Source organism: Sus scrofa, chromosome 5 (assembly GCF_000003025.6).
Source record: "Sus scrofa isolate TJ Tabasco breed Duroc chromosome 5, Sscrofa11.1, whole genome shotgun sequence".
Taxonomy (NCBI): domain Eukaryota; kingdom Metazoa; phylum Chordata; class Mammalia; order Artiodactyla; family Suidae; genus Sus; species Sus scrofa.
In genome coordinates this window covers 80,625,367-80,647,005 of record NC_010447.5, presented here as the reverse complement: position 1 = coordinate 80,647,005, position 21,639 = coordinate 80,625,367, and the positions used below count along the sequence as shown (strand labels likewise).

At 45.7% G+C, this 21,639-nt stretch overlaps 1 protein-coding gene across 1 annotated transcript in view; it reads right to left on the bottom strand.

Moving 5' to 3' along the window:
* NT5DC3 (5'-nucleotidase domain containing 3) overlaps positions 1-21,337 on the bottom strand; it is a 66,813-nt gene extending 45,476 nt beyond the window's left edge. Inside the window, 1 exon segment of the mRNA XM_005664189.3 lies at positions 21,088-21,337. Within this exon segment, the coding sequence (XP_005664246.2) occupies positions 21,088-21,286 (199 nt within the window). The 5' untranslated portion in view covers positions 21,287-21,337.

Sequence of the window (21,639 nt, the reverse complement as noted above, 5' to 3'; positions counted from 1 at the left end):
TGCTATAAAAATACATTTGCTTTGAGATGACGAAAGGATTTGTTTTGTTTAAAAAAAAAAATACACGCCAGTTAGATTTTAGAGCCTAGAGAAACATGTAGATAATTAAATTTAAATACCACCCATTATGATATCACCCAGAAAAAAAAAAATGTTAACGTTTTATGAATTTGCTGCCAATATGTTCATTGTAATATCTTCTACGAGTTGACCTGACGCATGTATATAGCTTTGTATTCCACTCTAAATTTAATATTCTATCAAAATATGTTCTCCTAAATGACTTTCTAAGAATACAACTTTAAAAAATTATGTAAGATTCTGGTATCCTGTGCCAAATCAACCTATTATTCTATGCTACATATTTAGTTTTTTTCTGTTAAAAAAAAAACAAAAAAACAGGAGTTCCCATTGTGGTGCAGCAGAAACAAATCCAACTAGGAACCATGAGGCTGCGGTTTGATCCCTGGCCTCCTCAGTGGGTTAAGGATCTGGCGTTGCTGTGGCTGTGGTGTAGGCCAGCAGCTGTAGCTCCAATTCAACTCCTAGCCCAGGAACTTCTCTCTATGCCACAGGTGTGGCCCTAAAAAAAAATTTAATTTAATTTTAAAAAAGTAAAGCAAAAGAAGATAGGAGACTGTCCAAGACATTGCGAGAGTGAAATAAATCATCACTACGATGTCATCTGTCAGCTTCCTCACTACTCTGCCCCAAGTATGACATCATCTTCAGCAAGGTATCTAAAAGAAGTCTGAGGACACCAACTTTGCAGCCATTTTTTTAGCTTTCATGGAACACAGATGAGAATTCATACCCTTCTATTTTCTACCCATAGCGGAAAAAGCTTAAAACTGACAAAAGAAATTTCAGATGAGATGAGTGCAAAGAGCTAGAAGCGTCTCTCCAGAGCCTAGTAACGACAAAGAAATTGATCACAGGTGCAATCTCAGACCATGGATCTTCAGTCACCATATCGCAGATGACATTTGGATCAGAGACTGCACAATGTATTTCTGAAGACAAAATGGAAAACATGACATTCTCATCCAGTCATTTCACAGGGAGTCATTCAACACATAGAACCTCATCATGCGACATTCTGTGACAAGAACACAGGCTGTCCCATTTTGCTTAAAGGTATGTGACGGCATTCTTTCACCTTTTATGATGTTTGGGGCACCAAAATTTACCTGTAGCAGCTCATCAGTAGACAAATGCTGAAAGCAGGTAACTTCCTGGAGATCGGTACAAAACCACCAACACAGGCACACAAAAAGTGAAGTGTCGCATCTTACTACTACACCTGAACTGTCTGTACTGTACTACACTTTCCAGCACTAAGGACCATCTCCTGGCTCCATCATGAGAGCAAATATTTATAAGCACTTACCATGCACTACATGCTCAGAAGTACTTCATATCACCTCATAAGCACACCCTCATGAGGCAAATGTCTATTACCCCACTTTATATATGAGGACACTAGAGGCACACAGAAATTATATAATTTGCTAAAGTTCACACAACCACTAACCAGCAGAGCAGGGATTTGAACTCAGGAAGTCTCAGAGCTGGACACTCAAAAGCAATCTTAATGCACTTCCCCAGGATTATGGGACCCGACAGGCATGTGAGAAGGGTGCACTGATTTTCTAAATAAGACAGAATCAACCCTTCTTCTTTGTGATACTTTCCGCAGAGTCTACAGTGCTGCCTCCTCCCCCTCTGCTCACTTCTTTCTCACATTACCCACTTCTAAGGGGCCATGTGAAATACTCAAAAATACCACTTTCACCAGGTAACAACTCCAGGGGATCATACCAGCCACAACGACATATTCTGAGCATTTCAGAAGGTTCCTTGAATCTTCTGAGAACCTAACAGAAGCCATAGAATCTTCTCCCAAAAAACCACAAATACGAACTTTGTGGAAAACGTCAGGGAGCTTGACCCCCAAAGCCTATTCATGGCCAGGGTAAGATGCCATCTTACACTAACAGAAAACCAAGCCTTGATGTCCCCACACCAAATGTCCAGGCCAAAGAAGGCAATGAATGAATGAATGAATGAATGCATTTCTCTCCCACTGACAACCTAGATATGACCAAGTCTATTGAAAATCCAAAAGTCAAGATTCACCAACAATTCCTTTTCTTCATTGGTTTCTTTTGTCAAAATCAATTAGACAATAACCCTGGCCCTATTTTTTTTTTTCAAGTAAGATCCATCTGAGGATAGGAAAGACAGAACATTCAAAGAAACCTGAAAGGAGTTCCCATTGTGGCTCAGTGGTAATGAACCCAACTAGTATCCAGAAGAACCTGGGTTCAATCCCTGGCCTCACTCAGTGGGTTAAGGATCCTGCATTGCCATGAGCTGCAATGTGGGTCACAGATGTGACTCGACCTGGCATTGCTGTGGCTGTGGTGTAGGCCAGCAGCTGCAGCTCTGATCAGTCCCTAGCCTGGGAACTTCCATATGCTGCAGGTGCAGTCCTAAAAAAGACAAAAAAAAAAAAAAAAAAAAAAAATAAAGATTAAAAATGGAGAAACTTGAAGGCAGATAGGGAGAAGCCCGTAGTCCTAAGCTCTCCAGCATCTAACACCAAAGACCATCATGGCTTTAACATCAATGGACCACTGCAGGTGATATCATTTTCCGAACATGACCACATGCCATTGTCCATACAAAGTGAAGCCGGATCGCTTACAGACTGACCAAAAGCTCTTCTTTCACAAATGACCTTTCCAAGGGAAGTTCTCACAGCCTGGTGACATTACAAGTTTCTATTTAGAAAAGGGTGCTGGCAATAAGTCCATCTCCCTTTCTGCTACCTGAGAAGAAGCAAAGCCCTCAAGGAAACAGGACTCCGCTAGAACATGGTGCTAACAGTCGCTGCGTCCCCAGAAGCTGCCCAGGAACGACCCCCCCCCCGCCCCCGGAGGGAAAGCCCAAGGCGTGTCAGTCACATGAACATCATCGCCGGAAAGCCTGGGTGTTCACTTTGTCATCACTCGAAATAAACACGAGGAACATCAGCAGCTTAAAAGCATCTTAACACCCCATGCAACCACTTCAAAATAGGGCTGAGAATAACTGCAAGTCACTACAAAGCAAAATAAAAGAATGCCAACCACTCCGAAAGAGAGCAATGGTCTGTCTAAACTGTGGACTCCGAAGTGTAAACAGAAGGGCCCTTGACTAGTCAGTTATGTCCTTTCCCAAAGCAGAGAGGAGAGTGGGTACGAATTTAGACAGCGAATTCCTTTTGTGCCTGATGGATGATGACAGCAAGACTATACAACAGGACAAAGAAGTGGAGAGACGGCTCTGCTGCTGGGAGGCGCACCTTTCCCGGACAGGGTGGCAGACTGGGCACTGCTGCACAGGCACCAGCTTCTGGTTCTCCCCCGGCTCCTCCCTCAGAGGGCTGGGAAATTCGGGGGCCCACCCAAAGAATAATCTGTGGGCCTTCTGGGGTCCTGTGTTTGTTTTAGTGCAGCACAAATATGCATAACCGAAAATTTACCATCTTGACCATTCAAAGGGTACAGTGGAGAGGGTATGACGGCCATTCACATCACTGTGCAACGATCCCACATCCATCTCCAGAACTCTATTCATCTTGCAAAACTGAGACTCGGTACCCATTAAACACTCCCCCCCCAACCCTCCTCCCCCAGCTCCCCGCAACCACCATTCTCCGTTCTGTCTCTATGAATTTGACTCCTCTCGGTGTCTCATATAAGGGAATCGCATAGCATTTGTCTTTTGTGACTGGTTTATTTTATTTAGCATAATGTCATCAAGGTTCATCCTAGTCAGGGCATGTGCCTAAATTTCTTTCCTTTTAAGGCTAAATTGCATCCCGTTGCATGTATCTCACATTTTGTTTATCCATTTACCTGTGATGACACCTGGACACCTGGGAGGGACAACCCTGCCTTTGCCTCTCATGCCCCCCAGTCCTGCTCTGGTCAATAGATGGTGGGCAGAAGTGACAAGGTGCCACAAAATGGAGAAGCCTGGAAGGCGAAGCCACCACAGGGAGGGCAACTGCCCTGGAGAGTTGCCTGAGGCCCCAGGAGACCTTGCAGGAGTGAGAAATAAACTGTGTTATAGCTGCCTATACTAAGCCACTGAGGTTTTTGGTGTCACTTGTCACTGCAACATAACCTAGCCTAACCTGACTGATACACCCTCTATTTCTCCAGTATGCTGAACGGCTTTGAGAAACCTCCACCACAAAAACCATTCACACTTTATAGTCTTGGAGAGGTTCATTCCTGCTTCTTGGAAAAGAGCACTTAATCCAGACCTGACCACAGAGAACCCCTGAATTCCCTCACCAACACGGATTCATGTGGGGGCAGGCACGGAACACCCCGTGGCCAATCATCCTCACTTGTCCCCTGAAGCCACAGCCAACCAGTGAGTCCAACCAAGGAAACTGCTGGATTAATAAGGGCAGTTCAAGAGACATTCATTTCTTCCAAGCATGGACTCTGAGGACATAAATCTGGAGATATGAGGGACCACTTCTATGAGCTTCAAAAAGAGGCCAATGGGGAGGGGGTGGAGAACAAGGTGGGGAGACAGAGGCCACTCTATGCCATCACTTGAACTTGGGTCAGTCAAGCTTGAAGCTGGTACTACTGCTGGATTTTCAACTACACAAGCCCAGAAAAATCTTTTAAATTTTTTATCTAAATTAAACCAATATGACTCAGGTGTTTTTATTTTTATTGCTTGCACCTGAAGGACTCCTAGCTAAAAGTTCATTTCAAAGATATTCAGCCACTTAGTATTCTCACTTTCAACTTTTAATGTGGCATTAAAGGCAGTCTCCACTTCGAGTTTAATCCATCTTGCCAATCTTAAACTCATATGCCCTATTTTCAACAAGATGGGCGATCTACTACTCTAAGTTGTGCAGAATATACTGTAGTTGAATACTGGCGAATAATATTTGCCTGGAATCGTCTATCTCTTTGTCTGACTAAATAAATACTGCTTAGCTACATGGAAAGAATATCAATTAAGATTTTCCTTCACATGTAAGGATAACCTGACCCCCTTGCTGTACAGTGGGAAAATTAAAAAAAAAAAAAAAAGATTTTCCTTCATACTATGCTGCAAAAAAAAACACCATGAGAATCAAAAAGTTAAGGTTTTTTTAATACTAAACAGGGGGGAGAACTATATAGATTACTATTTAATCTGGGAATAGAATACAACTTTCTGGATGTAACAGCAAGAGAATAAATCACAAAAAGAAAATACCAACAGATACGCAATGTAAAAATTTTACATATCTGTGTATCAAAAAAAAATCACAAATTTTTTTTTGGGGGGAGGATTATACCAGACAAAATTAAAAGATAAATAGTAAAAGACTAATATCCTTAATGTTTAAAAAAAGCCATACAAATATAATAAACAAAAAGGGCTATATCTCACAAGAAAGGAAATTAAATGGCTAATAAACGTAAACATTCAATCATTCCAATTTTTTTTTTTTTTTTTTGGCCTCGCCCATGGCATGCAGCAGTTTTTGGGCCAGGGGTCAAGCCCATGCTACAGCAGTGACCCAAGCCACTGTAGTGACAATACCAGATCCTTCACCCACTGCACCACAAGGGAACTCCTCCAGTTTGGGTTTTTTTTTTTTTCTTTTTAGGGCTGCACCTGTGGCACACAGAAGTTTCCAGGTGAGGGGTTTAATCAGAAAAGCAGCTGCTGGCTACGGCAACAGCAACACAACTTGGGATCCAAGCCACATTCGTGACCTACACCAAGGTACGCAGCAATGCCGGATCCTTAACCCACATCCTCATGGACACTGTGTCGGGTTTTTAACTTGCAGAGCCCCAAGGGGAACTCCATAATTTGCTTTTTGAAAAATAACTGAGGAGTTCCTGTTGTGGCTCAGTGGGTTAAGAACCCAACAGAGTATCCATAAGGATGCAGGTTCGATCCCTGGCCTTGCACAGTGGGTCGGGGATCTGGCTTTGCTGTGGCCAGAACTTAGCCCAGGAACTTCCATATGCCACAGGTGCAGCCCTAAAAAAGAAAAAGCAAATTAAAACGATTAGACAGTTAAGAGGAGCTCTCTCTGAAAGGTAGGATTACAAATGGTTTTACTGTCTTTATTTCAGTTACATTTTTTTCTATAATAAGCATGTGTTCCTTGGCTAAGAAACAACAGGACGATGCCATTTTTCTCAGGTGAGATTGCAATAGTGTTTCTGCTGCTCCTATTGTTATTTGCATGTGGTGTTTTCTGGGGGTTAGGGGTTCTACCCTTTCTATTTTTAATGACAGAACACAGAATTGGTGCTGGGACCGGCAGCCTCACTTCTTGCCATTAAGAGTTTAAATCAGTTCAAGCTTTCTGGAAAGCTGGTTGGCAATAAGTACCAAGCATCTTTTAAAAATATTCATCCCCTTCGACCCAGTAATTCTCCTTCTAGGAACGTATGCTAAGGAATATTCAGAGATGGGGATAAAGATTTATATACAAAGATTTCACTGCCCTGTGTGACCTGGAAATGGGCACCTGCCACTGCCACCACGTGAATCAAATCACACGCCGCTGCCGCTGCCGACGGGCGACACCTCCTGGGTGGAGATCAGGACGGAGGCACTCTGTGCTCTGGGAAACTGGCAGAACAGGTCTTCAGATAGGTATTTCCAGATTTTATGAACCAATTCTTGCCTCTCCTCGTATCTAGAAAAACATTAAAACCCTTCAAGGTCTGCTCCTCGTGCCTGGCAGTAACCCTCGGGAGACCCGAGGCACTTCTGTGAAAATGCGCGGGCGGCGTGCCCTCCCCCTTCGCCTTTACCGCATACAAACAAAACAAAAGATGTCACAGCAGCGAGGGCAGCCACCTCCGGGGTGAGCCAGAGCCCTAAGAGAACTCCGGCAGGAAACGAATACCTGCCACCAAGCAGCCATCGGACTGCAGCCACTCCCAACAGTGAGCCCAGAGGAAGCCCTGGCTGTGAAACACGGGACGCGGGTCTGCAGAGCTGAGGTGCACATCGAAGCAAAGATTTCAGCGAGCCCAGACCCTTGCACCTTCCCAGAGACGTGCTGCATCCCTTAACTGGAGATACCTGGTGTTCTGCAATCTTCCATCCCTGCGACCTGCCCTCCAAGGCAAATCCATCCTGACCTCCCCAGCCTCCTCAGAGCCGGTTTCTCAGGAGGCTGCCTCTCGGCTTAAGCCCTCATTTTGCCCCAAATAAAACGTAACTCTCAACTTTTGCACTGTGTGTTTTTTTTTCAGTCGAAGCCAACAAGTGATCTTAAAAAACAAAACCTGGAGGAAAACATGCTCCATTCGGAGGCCCAAACATACACACCTCAGACGTCTGAACCCAGGAACCACCAAACATGTCACAAATATTCAAAGAGAAAAGCTGAAATGCACTTGAAATCTTTGCAGTTCAACTTTGCGGTAAGACAAAAAAACGCAATCCCAAGAGACATTAAGATGAAATTTACCACAAAACAAAACAAAACAAAAAAAGAAGAAAAGGAGTTCCTGTCCTGGCTCAGAAGTTAGTGAACCTGACTAGCATCCATGAAGACACGGGTTCAATCCCTGGCCTCCCTCAGTGGGTTGGGGATCCAGTGTTGCCATGAGCTGCAGCGTAGGTCGAAGATGCAGCTAAGATCCCACATTGCTGTGGCTGCAGCTGTGGCCAGCAGCTGTAGCTCGGATTCAACCCCTAGCCTGGGAACCTCAATATGCCGTGGGTGCCGCCCTAAAAGGCAAAAAGACCAAAAAAAAAAAAAAAAAAAAAAAAAAAAAAAAAAAGAGGGACATTTTTCTTTAATTAATTAGGATTCTCTCTTTGGTATATGCCCTAGAATTCAAGCTGTTCCCCTGGGGGGGCAAAACAATATAAAGACATGTAGTCCCTGAAGAAGACAAGGAAGAGGAGATAAACAGGAAAAGGGAAAGAACCTCTTTTCCCAGAGAATTTTGGAGCTTCCAAACACAGAAGAAAAGCTTCCATTTCCCATCTGTCCTCAGCTCTCTATATCCTTGACTTCCACATCCACAAATTCAACCAACTGCAGATGGAAAATATTCACACAGAAAAAACATTTCCAGAAAGTTCCAAAAAGCAAAACTTGAAGTGTCGCATATCAGCAACTACTTATATAGTATTCACACTGTATTTAACAACTATTTACACAGCATTTGCAGTATATTTACAACTATTTACCTAGCATTTACATTTATTCAGTATTATAAGTAATTGAGAGATGGTTTAAAGTATATAGGAAGATGTGCTTCTAGATTTCTCTATGCAAATACTACACCATTCTACATAAGGGACTCAAGCATCCGTGAGATTTTGGTTCCTTGGGGTCCCGGAGCCAATCCCCTGGGGGTGGAGGGATGCCTGTACTGACACAAAGCTTTCTTTGAATCTTCCCAACAGTCAATGGACCAGCACGTTATCCTAGTAGCTAATAATTATGTGCATCTGGGATGTGCCAGGCACCCCACGAAGCAACACGCATGGACCCCTCTTAACATGAGACACTAGTTACCATCCCCACTTTCCAGGAGGAAAACAGAGACAAGATTACCAGTTTAGGGTCATATTTCTTTGCTTGCAACATGTTTTTTCCATCAACAAAATAGCAAATTTTATATTTATTTTCCCTAATTTGACCAAATCTTTATTCATAAATATTCAAAATATTTATGAATTAGTTCATATTTACTTAAGATGGCTTTTTTTGGGGGGGGGCATTTGCAACATGTAGAAAGTTCCCAGGCCAGGCCAGGGATTGAATCCATGCCACAGCAGTGACCCAAGCTGCTGCAGTGACCATGCAGGATCTTTAACCCAGTGTTATAAGAGAACTCCCAAAGTCTCTTTTTCAAGTTCATATATAGACTGAAAACAACAAGGTTTCAATTTTTTTTTTTAAGTATACATATAAACTAAAAAACATTGAAAAAAAGTATAAGGACTTCTTGTTTCTTTTCTTTTTTTTTTTTTTTGATAGTGGCTTGATGTTGAATCTCAGTTCCCATACCAAGGATCAAATCCAGGCCACAGGGGTGAAAGCACCAAATCCTGACCACTAGACCACCAGGGAACTCTTCGACTTCTTGTTTCTAAATGAAGCAGTATTTAACATCTGTGCACCATTTCCACAAGTGAACTCAAGGTTCCATATCCAAATGCTAAACCCTTAAACTTCTTAGCTGTAATAGCCAATTAACAAGAAAAAGACACCACTTCCACCACAGGTGATTTTTTCTAGCAAATCTGACACCACAACCTCCTTCTGTCAAGTGAGACTTGGACAAAGGCCAGTTAGTTCTGTTACTGAGAATTTCATTCTCTGAAAAATGTGAATTTGTTCTGGTGCAACTGATACATGAGGGAACAATGTGTTCAGCTATCTTTAGAATATTGTTTTATGTCAACAAATGTTATTTGATATGGTTGTGTCCACTAATTTCCTTTCTGCTGATATTAGTTACAGTCAGGAAAATAAAATTGAGTGTGACTTGGGAATCAGAAAATTCATAAGAACATGCTACGATTAGACCTTAGAGGGTTTTGTTTGTTTGTTTGGGGGTTTCTGCTTTCTAGGGCCGCATCCGTGGCATATGGAGGTTCCCAGGCTAGGGGTCTAATCGGAGCTATAGCCTCCAGCCTACCCCACAGCCACAGCAACGGGGGATCTGAGCCACGTCTGCGACCTACATACACCACAGCTCATGGCAATGCCAGATCCTTAACCCACTGAGTGAGGCTAGGGGTCGAACCCTCAACCTCATAGCTCTTAGTCGGATTTGTTTCCGCTGTGCCACGATGGGGAACTCCTAGAGATTTAAAAGCAACTCTTTTTAGCCTCAAACTGTTTTCTCCAGTAGTTGTTAATCACTTTCGCTTCTGCAACAGCCGGATAAAAGACACCAAGATGAAAGCGAACATCTAGAGGTTACCTGCCCAGCACACCCCAACCCTTCCATCAGAAACGGCCCTTCCCCATCCACCTCTAAACACACACATTCTGGGCTCTTCCCAGACACTGCCCCACTCCTCCGGCCACAAGTGTTCGGAGAGGACACTTGCCTTGTGCCGCTTCTAGGATCCCACCTGCAGCGTGGGTGACTGCCTCAAGTCAGGCTAAAGCAGAGTCCTTCCTCCATCTCTTGCCTTTACCATCTCGCTCTACTGGGCTACCCACGATACGTAATAAGCTGCACACCAGACACTGGAGAGTCTGGACATCCCTACACACTTACGAAGCCTCATCAAAATACAGAGGATGATCGTCTGGGACATCCCCAAACATTTCTCTCACACCTCCCTGAATCCCAGCCCTGCCTCCATCCCACCATCCCTGCCCATCCCCAGGCAACTGCTGTTCTTTTGGTCAGATCTGTTTGCATTTTCTAGAATTTTATATAAGAGGGATCATATAGCATGTAATATGTTTGTAAAATGGTTTTCCAGCTACTAAGCCCTCAGGAATTGTCTCAATAAGCACTTACCGCACAACCACTATGTGACAGATGCTGTACCGGGCATGTGCAGGGATCATAAAAACAAGAAATAGTGAAGCACAGGCTCCGTAGGGAGCAACATCACAGGCAGTGGGGGAGACCAAGAAATGTCACCCTGACCGGTGGAGACACGGGAACTTAACCCAGGACACACGGGAACTTAACTCAGGACTGAGCGTGCCTGGGGGAGGGAGGAAGCAATTCAGAAGTCTTTTTATTGCATCTATTCATCTAAAAAGCAGCTTTCATTTTTCTGCGACTTTAGATATTTTGCACCATACCCAGGGGAAAGCAATCCAAGACAAACGGAATTAGTCATCGGAATAATTAATAATACATATGACATTTATACTACTCCTACCAGAAGTTAAAATTATATCTTATTACTTTGCAATACTATCTGTAATTCTGACCGCTCCATAGAAATCCATCCTGCTTCCTAAAGTTCCAAACATAAAATTACCTGAAACTGCCCTTGAAATAAAATTATATACAGCAACGGTTTAATGACAACCTAATCTTCAGTCATTTAATAAAAAAACAAACAATTGCTCAAAAGAAAAGTGCATTTGTTTCAAGGGAGAATCTCAGAGAATTTAGTCACATCAAAAGACCAGGAGCTCCCACTGTGGCACAATGGGATTGGTGGGGTCTTGGGAGTGCAGAGATGCAGGTATGGCATCTCAAACCTGCACCTCAGTGGGTTAAAAATCCGGCATTGCCACAGCTGCGGCTTAGGTCACGACTGCGGCTTGGATTGACCCTGGCCTGGGAACTCCATATGCCCCAAGTTGGCCAAAAAAAAAAAACAAAAAAAAAAAAAATCAAATACTTGGCAAACCCTCAGGAACTTTTCATCAAAGATTAGAGGAAACAGAAAAGGGTAAGTATCCGTGCCTTCCATATGCCACGGACTGGGCACTTCTCATTCGTTATCTCAACGAACACCACGTGAGCTCCGTGAGAAAAACACTGCTAGCCCCAATTTGCAGATGAAAAAATAAGGCTGAAACGTTAAGCAACTGATCCAAGGTTGCACAGGTGACAATAAAATCAAAGTCAAAGTCCTGGCAGAGTACTTAGCACACAGTAGGTGCTTCATAAATGTCCATCCCTTCTCCTTTACTTATCTATTCAATGAATATTCTTCCTAGATTAGCACCGTCTGGGGAGCCCCACACACATACTCTGAGATGAAAACTCTTTTTTACAATAATAACAAAGTGTGGTAAACAGAATAACGGATCTCAAAGACATCCACATCTGAACCCCTGGAAGCTGTGATAGGTCCCCTACATGGCAGGGGGATTAAGGTTGCAGATGGAAGTAGGGCTATTTATCAGGTAACTTGTAAAATAAAGAGCACCCAGGAGTTCCCATCATGGCTCAGCGGCCGGTGAACCCAACTAGTATCCATGAGGCTTCGGGTTCGATCCCTGGCCTCGCTCAGTGGATTAAGGATCTGGTGTTGCCATGAGCTGTGGTGTGGGTTGCAGACGCGGCTCGGATCCCGTGTTGCTGTGGCTGTGGTGTAGGCCGGCAGCTGTAGCTTCAATTTGATCCCTAGCCTGAGAACCTCCATATGCCGTGGGTTCCGCCCTAAAAAAGCCAAAAAAGAAAGAAAGAAAAGGAGCATCCAGTATTATCCACTTGGGGCCAGGGTCCAAAGTGGAAGTGGAAGGCAGAAGTCGCCGTGTCAGGTTGATGCGAAGTGAGCAAGACCGACCGGCCATTGCTGACTTTGAAACAAGAAGGAACCATAAACCAAAAAAGTGGAAAGCCTCTAGAAACTGGAAAAGGCCAGGAAACCTTCTCCACTGGAGCTTCCAGAAAGGCACACAGTCCTGGCAACACCTTGATTTTAGCCCAGTGAGCCCCATCTCAGACTGCTGACCTTCGGAACTACAAGATAATAACACTGTGTTCTTTTAAGTCACTGAATGCGTGGTACTTCCTGACAGGAGTGAGGAGAATTTCATAAGGAGATTATCTGCCTCTTTTACTCTTGTTCTCTCACCGACATACAGTGGAGCTTTCCAGAGGCTACATAAGGTCTGATACCGCAACATATGAATAGAGAATCAGATCTGAGGATCCAGCTGTCCTCTATCAGCCCAGACATTACATATTTTTGTAAAAATGTGGAACCATGGAGTTTCTGTTGTGGCTCAGCGGTAATGAACCCAACCAGGATCCCTGAAGACATGGGTTCCATCCCTGGCCCCGCTCAGTGGGCTGGGGATCTGGCGTTGCCATGAACTGTGGTGTAGGTCGAAGACGCAGCTAAGATCCCACATGGCTGCGGCTGTGGTGTAGGCCGGTAGCTGTAGCTCCGATTCAACCCCTAGCCTGGGAACTGGGGAACCCCTAAAAAAATAAAATAAAATGTGAAACCATGACATTCTTCTGGTTTGTTTTTGGAAAAGTCACTTTTCATTAAAAAAAAAAAAATGTCATTTATGTTAACAGTTTAAAGATTTATTGCTGTTCTTTTTCTCTTTCTTTTTAGGGCCAAACCTGCAGTATATGGAAGTTCCCAAGCTAGGGGTCGAATGAGAGCTGCAGCTGCAGGTCTACACCACAGCAACAGCAACACTGGATCCTTAACCCACTGATTGAGGCCAGGGATCAAACCCACCTCCTCACAGAGACCTTCGGTCCTGAACTCACTGAATTACAAAAGGAACTCCTGCTGTTTTTTTAATCAATAAATGCATATTTTTAAAATCTCTCTTGTGGAGCAATGGGTTAAGGATCTGGCACTGTCAATTCAGTGGCTCACGTCACTGTTGTGGCGTGGGTTTGATCCCCAGCCCAGGAACTTCCATGTGCTATGGGTGTGGCAAAACAAACAAAAACTTCTCAGCTTTGATTTCTAATAGAGTCAGTACTATCAGTATAACCTACATAAACAAAAACTTTGGTACCTTGTTAATTTTAAGTGTGTAAAAGACTTCTGAGAGCAAGAAGTTTGAAAATTGCTACCCAAGCTATTCCTGTTTGTTCTCTATCATAGCTAAAGTAACCGGCACATAAATCGTGCTCAAAAACTACTTGTCAAGGAGTTCCCTGGTGGCTTAGTGGCTAAGGACCTGGCATTGTCACTGCTGTGATTCAGCTTCCATCCCCGGCCGGGAACTTCCGAGTGCCATGGGCAAGGCCAAAACAAACAAAAAAACACAACTTATTAAGAAATGGATATGCAAATAACATTCTGATATTCTGACATCAATTATGTTTTTCAAGCAGATTTTCCTGCTCCAAAGAGAGAAGAAACATCCCAATTCACTTGGAAAGTTCATATATCATTATCTTACTAAGTTCACTCAGTACAAAACAGTTCCACAATTCCAGCACACTGAGAAAGGTGAGTTTCTCAAAGTTAAGGTCCAACTCACTCGAGGACAAACATTTCCTACAGAACCCAGCCTGATCATCAGCTAGCCTCCCTCTGCTCCAACCCAATGACATAACATGAAGTATCTAACTTTAAAAAAAGATGAAAACAGAAACTATCATTTTCTTCTAAGCACTTGCTAATGCATGACAGGCACACAAAGAAGCACTGGGGGGTGGAGGGGTAGTTCTCTTGCGGCGCAGCAGGTTAAGGACCCGGCATTGTCACTGCAGCATTTTGGGTCACTGCTATGACACAGGTTCAATCCCTTGCCCTGGAACTTCTACATGCCTCAGGCAAGTCCGGAAGGAAGGAAGGAAGGAGGAAGTGGGCAGAAATAGTACGCTTCCTCAACTGGCTAAATGCATTTTTTTCAACATTTTTCACATTTGAAAATTTATAAGGAAGTTTATGAAAAGCATTTTTGTTTTCATTCTTCCTTCCTCTAAAACACGTCTTGTCAATATAGGAATCCCTATGTTAACCCAGCACTGAACTCCTGAGGTGTCTGACAGAAGTAAGGATGCTGACCCTGGAGGAGCCTCCCTCCACTGTGAACCAGGACCCAGTATCAACGAGGGACATCAACAACCCAGAGGGAATGTGAAGGTGAGCTTCTAAAATAATGACGTCGGAGGGGAGGGCTGTGATGACACACCGCGGCCATCTTCGTATGTGAGCTGCCACCATATGGGAGGGGAACTGGAACTACACACTTGCCGTGACTCAGGCCACCCAAAATAAGAATTGGCAGCCTTGTGATCACATGGCAAACACCGGCAGATGCCAGGTGGCCACTAGCAAGGGCTCTGGAAAAGGGAGAGCAGAGGACTGGACTCCACGACCTCGAGCAGCCCCTCTGGGTCTCTCCTATTTTAGAAACTCCTTTCCTACCTGAAAATGTGAAAATTACTATGTGGCATGTTTCTCCCTTAAGTTCTTTGCTATTTTTTTCCTGTGGCCACGGGATCATCAATATCACACACCTAAACAAAAGCTCATTCTCTAATGAATGCGTCATGCTATTTTTCTAAGATGCACAAAAAGGTATAAAAATAATACAAACACCACCCACTCCCCACCACACAGCTTAGAAACTCCACCTCTTGTCTTTTTTTTTTTTCTTTTTTTCTTTTTTTTTTTTTTTGCTATTTCTTGGGCCGCTCCCGCGGCATATGGAGGTTCCCAGGCTAGGGGTCTAATCGGAGCTGCAGCCACCGGTCTACGCCAGAGCCACAGCAACGCAGGATCCGAGCCGCGTCTGCAACCTACACCACAGCTCATGGCAACGCCGGATCGTTAACCCACTGAGCAGGGGCAGGGACCGAACCCGCAACCTCAAGGTTCCTAGTCGGATTCGTTAACCACTGCGCCACAACGGGAACTCCGAAACTCCACCTCTTAACAATGCTTGATCCCTCACCTGCATTCTCCTGACAAGGAGGGAGCCAGCACCCCAGTCTGGGTGTTTATCATTCCGCCCACATTTCTGAGGACTCTGACCACACATATGCGTGTCTCTTCAAGCGATCTAGAGAATCACTTATGTGTTTTCAAATCTTTTATAACTGGTACATGTCTCCAACTCGCTCAGTATTGTGTGAGACTCATTCATGTTGGTATAGAAGCATCGCTTCGGGAGTTCAGCGGTAACGAACCCAACTAGTATCCATGAGGACCCAGTTCAAGTGGGTTGCCTTGCTCAATGGGTTAAGGATTCAGCGTTGCCGTGAGCTGTGGTATAGGTTGAAGATGTGGCTCAGATCCTGTGTTGCTGTGGCCGTGGCATAGACCAGGCAGCTGTAGCTCTGATTCAACCCCTAACCTGGGAACTTCCATGTGCCGCAAGGGCTGCCCTAAAAAGCAAAAAAAAGGATCCCCAAGTCATGAAATCTGGGAATGGATTAGATGCTCTCTACAATCTCTTCCAGTTCTATCTTCCCTCCCTTCAAAGATTATTATTTACATGTCAACTGCTAAATTCCATAATATTTAGAACAAAAAAATGAAGTAAAAATCTAGTTATAAAAAAAAGCAGCAGCAGCATAGTTTTAGTTCAGGAATCAACATACACTGTCTATGAGGGACCAGTTAGTAAATATTACGGGCTGTGCAGGCCACACAGTCTGCTGTACCTGCTCAACCATGGCATCACAGCACACAAGGAGCCAGAAAAAAGGATACAGAATTCCTTGGTAGCTCAGGAGGTTAAAGATCCGGCGTTGCCAATGCCGTGGCTCAGGTCACTGCGATGCCACCAATTCAATCCCTGGCCCAGGAACTTCCACAAATGGCTGGCATGGCCAAAAAAAAAAAAAAAAAAGCTAAAAGAAAATATGGAAACAAATGGGTGCGAAAGGGTGTGGCTGTGTTGCAATAAAACCTAACATAAGAAAACAAGAGGCTAGGTTTGGTCCATGACCTTTAATTCGCACCTCTTCCCATGGTAAACATTATGTCCTTTCAGTGCCACTTCAGCAATCGTCTGATCTTCTACTCGCTGGCTTTCCTTGACCGGCATTTGCCCAAGATGTCTCCTCCCGTTTTATTAACTTCAACCTCTTCTACGTCTTTGTTTGGGGCGCTTCTCTTATAAACAGCATCTAGCTAGGCTGGGTTTCTTACATCTGAGCTGATGCTCTTTTCATCTGAGTTTGTCACAATCACTGATCTATTGGAATGACTTCCGCCGTCACCTTTTATGGTATTTCCTGCTTTTTCCCAGTTTCTTTTACCTCCTCCCCTGCTTTCTTTGGGACTGATTCTGTTGTTAATATGTGGTTAGATTTACTCACAGGGTTACCAATTTCTCTGATCTCCCTTTCAGCCTTTCAGCCTGAGCTGAAGGTCTACTCATCCAGGAAGTGCTGGCATTGGCTTCTATGGGGAATCCCAGAACGCTCCCAGCCTGGGACCCCTTTTGGTTAGTTTCTCACCTTGAGATTGCACAAACACACCACACGAACAGAATAAATTCAAACCCAAACCCATGTGAGGACTAGCCTATGATCATAAGGTCATGAGGAAACCTCTGCAACACCGCCAGCCACAGGCTTCTAGATCACCGGCTTACTCTAAAAGGATACAATTCAGGACCAGCCAAGTGGAAGAGATGCCTACGATAAAGGAGGAGTTGCCAGTCCTCTCTGGGTGAATCACAGGTGTTCACACACCAGGCAGTTCTGGGCACCCATCCTTACAAGTGTTTATGGAGGCATCTACAGAGTCTCCACTACACAGGCTAAGATCAAATCATTGGCCCCTGGTGATGGATTCAATCTCTACCCCATCTCCCCTTCCGGAGGTGTGGGGGTGAGAAAACACAAGTGCTAAAACTCTCCAATCCCAAGACTGGGCCCCCCCCCCCCGGCAACCAGGCCTCTCTCCCCAGGGTCGTCTAAGGTTATTCCAAAAGTCACTTGATTCACATAACAAAAATATACCTTTCTCCATCTCCACACTTAGGAAATTCCAAGGGTTTGGGGAGCTCGGTGCCATTATTTATTATAAATCACATATCACAGTCCCAAAGTCACAGGAAAGGTTAATAATACGAAAAACTGCATATGGGGTTTATGGAAACATGCAACTTTCCTGTAAATCTAAAACTGATCTAAAAAATACAAATTATTTTTCAAACATTAATTTTTTTTTTTTTTAATAAAAGGAGGGTGGTAAAGAAAAGGTAAAAAAGAATAAAAATCTGCTCCTGCTGAGCAGGCTTCATTCTGGGAGCCTCTTCAAAGAGAAGACACCTGAACCGACTGTTTGGCTTAAGGCAAGTAATGAAACACCAGAAAGCAATAACCAGGAAGGGTGAAAACGAAACTCTTTTGTCCTCTTGTAAACTAAAAACAAAGAAATAAACTAAAAAATCCCACCAAAAAACTATATGCTTTTGTTCAAATGCTAGTATTTCTTCTGCACTCTCACTCCTACTACTGAGTGTCAGCCCAGAGCCTTTCCTGCATCCCCTACACCCGGGAGCAGTTATCTGCTCTGCTGTCAGCGTCCCTGGGGCCATCATTTATCTTCCCCAAGCTGGACCTTCACTTATCTGTTTGCCAGCCTCGCCATCTGTGCAGTAAGGGTCCGGGTTCCTCTCTTGGTCAGGGCAGGTGCTGGGCCACTGTGGGCCCCTCCCCTCTTATAGGTCCATCTGTCAATCCACTTTAAACCCTCTGTTGGGTGCTTCAGAAATGCTTGGTGAATGAATGCAAGTTGGGCCCGTATAAAGACTTCAGCTTCAGGAGGGTGGAGGTGGTGCAGATGGGGTGAAGGAAGAAAGCGGTGTTCTCAGGGTGAGACAGGGACTCAGCAGGGATGTGCTGGGGGCGTGGGGACCGGACAGGGGCACCCTGAATGCTGAGTCACAGACCGGCAACACTCGAAAAGGCTCACACGTTACTTCGCCCAGTGCCTCATTCTACAGAAAGAAGCCTACAGAGACCTGGTGGCTTTTTCAAGGCCACATAATAGGGCACTGCCCTAAGCTAAAGGAGACCTGGACCCTAACGCTAACTAACCCACCTCCACTGCTTACTAAGTGTGTCTAAGACGGGTTATTTAATAACCACAGGAGCTACTATCTCCTGAGCATCTGCTGGGTGCCAAGCCCACATTAAAAAGCCTCACCTGGAGTTCCCGTCGTGGCGCAGTGGTTGGCGAATCCGACTAGGAACCATGAGGTTGCGGGTTCGATCCCTGCCCTTGCTCAGTGGGTTAACGATCCGGCATTGCCGTGAGCTGTGGTGTAGGTTGCAGACGTGGCTCGGATCCCGCGTTGCTGTGGCTCCAGCGTAGGCTGGCAGCTACAGCTCCAATTCGACCCCTAGCCTGGGAACCTCCATATGCCACAGGAGCGGCCCAAAGAAATAGCAAAAAGACAAAAAAAAAAAAAGCTTCACCTGATCTCCCCATTACAGTTAAGAAAGCTGAGGTCAGAGAAAAGGAACTTGCCACCAAGGTCACTGAGCTACCAAGTCTCAAATTTCTCCCCTGAGCTGTCCTACTCCAAAACCACCTTGGGATTACCTGCCACCACAGCCCAATTTTGGCCAGAAGCTGATCTTCATCACCCAACCCTTCGGCTGTCTCATTCGCCAGGCTCTGTGCTAAATGCCTTCCACGGATGGGTTCTCTCACTCCCCGCCACAACCATCCCCACTTGACCAATGAGGAAACTGGAGCTTCGTGATGTGCCCAGAGGCCCACAACCTGCAGCAGCAAACCTTATCCATAAAACGGGAATGGCAAAAATGTTGCCTGTCTCGTCTTATAAAACTAAACACACAATTGCCAATCAACCAAAGCAATGGCATTTAGAGAAACGAAAACACTATCTTCACACAAAAACCTGTACACAAATGCTTATAGCAGCTTTATTTGTAATCGTCAAAAACGGGGAACAACCCCGATGTTGTTTGATGAGTGAAGCATGACTGAACAGTTCACAATGCTTAAACCAGCTGTTTAACTGTGATACATATGCAGCCCGGAATACTATTCAGCAATAAAAATGAAAGCGCTATTGATATAGTACATGCAACACCTAAAAACTGGTTAAAGATGATGTTGGATCCCTGTATTAATTCTTCCAAGTGCATGAAATAAAATTATCTCAATTTAAAATTTCAATTTAAAGCCTTGCCTGCCCCAAAGCTGGGCTACATGACCTTTCATTTCTTTCACCTAAGACCTGCAACTCGCAAGGTCTCCAAAGCAGTCTTCTTGCCACCACACACCACCTCAAAAACCAATGCAACACCAAACACTGAGCAAAGGAAAACTAAAACAAGCCCTATTTCATAGAATTCTGCATCACGAGCCACGTTGAGTTCCCTCAGAAAATTATCCCAGCTGGTGAAAATAAGCCTCATGTGCTCATGAACATGACTTCTGGCCAGTTTCTTGTGGTTCAGGAGGTTAAGGATCCAATGCTGCAACTGTAGCAGCGCATGTCTAATCCCTGGCCAGGGAACTTTCACAGGCCGAGGACATGGCAAAACAAAAAACAATGCAAAAGAACAAAAAACATGACTTCCAGCCAAAAGATGGAAAATGTGATTTCACAAAATATTCTCTCCCTCTCTCTCTATGCCACCTCCTCTGCCCCTTCCCCAAAAAATTCAGTATAAAGATTGCTTTTCTGAATCTTCCCTGAAAGAAGCAGCACCAACGGATTGTCACTGGCCCTTTACACCAGTTCCCAAATGGTCAGCTGCTACTGCAAGGCAGTGCAGCAAAGAGGACAATGGGTTGGGGGCTGAGACAGACCAGGGGTCAAGGTGTGACCTTGGCCAGGATCCTTAAATTTGAGTCTGACCTCTCTCATCTATGGATGGAGATGTGGCACCTCGTTCATAAATACAAGGAAGAATTAAGGGAGCAATTTATGTGTCTGACACTAGTCTTTACTGGGTCCTCTTTCCATCCCTCCCCCTTGCCTTACCAACAACCACACCAAGCTGATTTTACGTTCATCTGGCTACAAAGTGGTCATTCCCTGGAACCCCCTTGTCGCTGAGGTTAGCAGATAACTCAGAACACTCCAACCTGGCCTCCTCCTATTTCAAGCACAGCAAATCCTACCCTATCCCCTGAAACAAAGAAGGAAAACAAATCAGCTTCCGAGTACTGCCACCTGCCCAGCATCCAAAAGCCAGGGTAAATCCGCCGCCTGCCGGACTCCGGCTGTTACTATCATTATTGTTTAGTAATACCAATACCTAACGGGGCGTGGGGGTGACTGTCTTTCAAGTATGTCTGTGGCACCCCCTGGACACCCCGAAAGCGCTTCCGATGCAGATTTCTAGCTAAAAACCCCAAAATTGATAAAGCGGCTTTTCCAACAGGAGAAAGGCAAGAGTTGTAAAGTTTCTGGAGGAGCATTTTTCCGCGTTACCCGGAATTGCACTGCAGAGGCGATGTCGCCCGCGGTTGGGGTTGGGAACGACCGAGGGTCACGATGCAGAGGGGGTGGGGGAGCTCTAAAGGTCAGCAGCGGACCGCCGCGGGTCTGGGGGTGCAGGCTTCCCCGCTGACCGCATGGGGCCGGACCTGGCGCCCCAGCACAGCGAGGAGGGGGCCCCCCAAGTACTGGGGGCTCAGGGTGGAGGGCGCCGCCTCACTCACCTTCCGTGCTTCTCTTTGCCTCCCGGTAGCGCTCCCACAGGTAGAGCTTCATGTCCGGGGCGGTCCCAGGTGCTGTGCATAAGGGCCGAGCGAGGCTCGCTCGCGACCGCCGCCGGGCCGCGGTCCCGCAGCCGCCCCGCAGGGCAGCAGCCGCCCTTGCACCCGCTCCACGGGCCACCGCCGCCGCTGCCGAGGCCATGCCTGCCGCCGCCCGGCTGCGAGTGGCGCCCCAGCGCCGGTGCTCTGCCGCGCGCTCTGCCCAGTGGGCGGGCGAGTCCCTACGTCCGAGCACGTGGCGGCGCGGCCCGCCCCTCGGGCCGCCGCGGGGGGCGGGGTCTTGACGGGGCGGGGGGTGGGCGGGGCAGAAAAGTCCCGGGCTGTGGGAACCGCTGGGCCCTGCGCCCGAGCCTGCTGCTGCAGTCGCTTCTTCACCATTTGGCGCGATCGCCCCGTCAGCCTAGGTCACATGGAATGGAACGACTCTGCTGGCCCTGAACCGCGAGATGACCTCGGCGCCGCCCGCCGAGCCTCGCAGCACTTCCTCCTGCGACC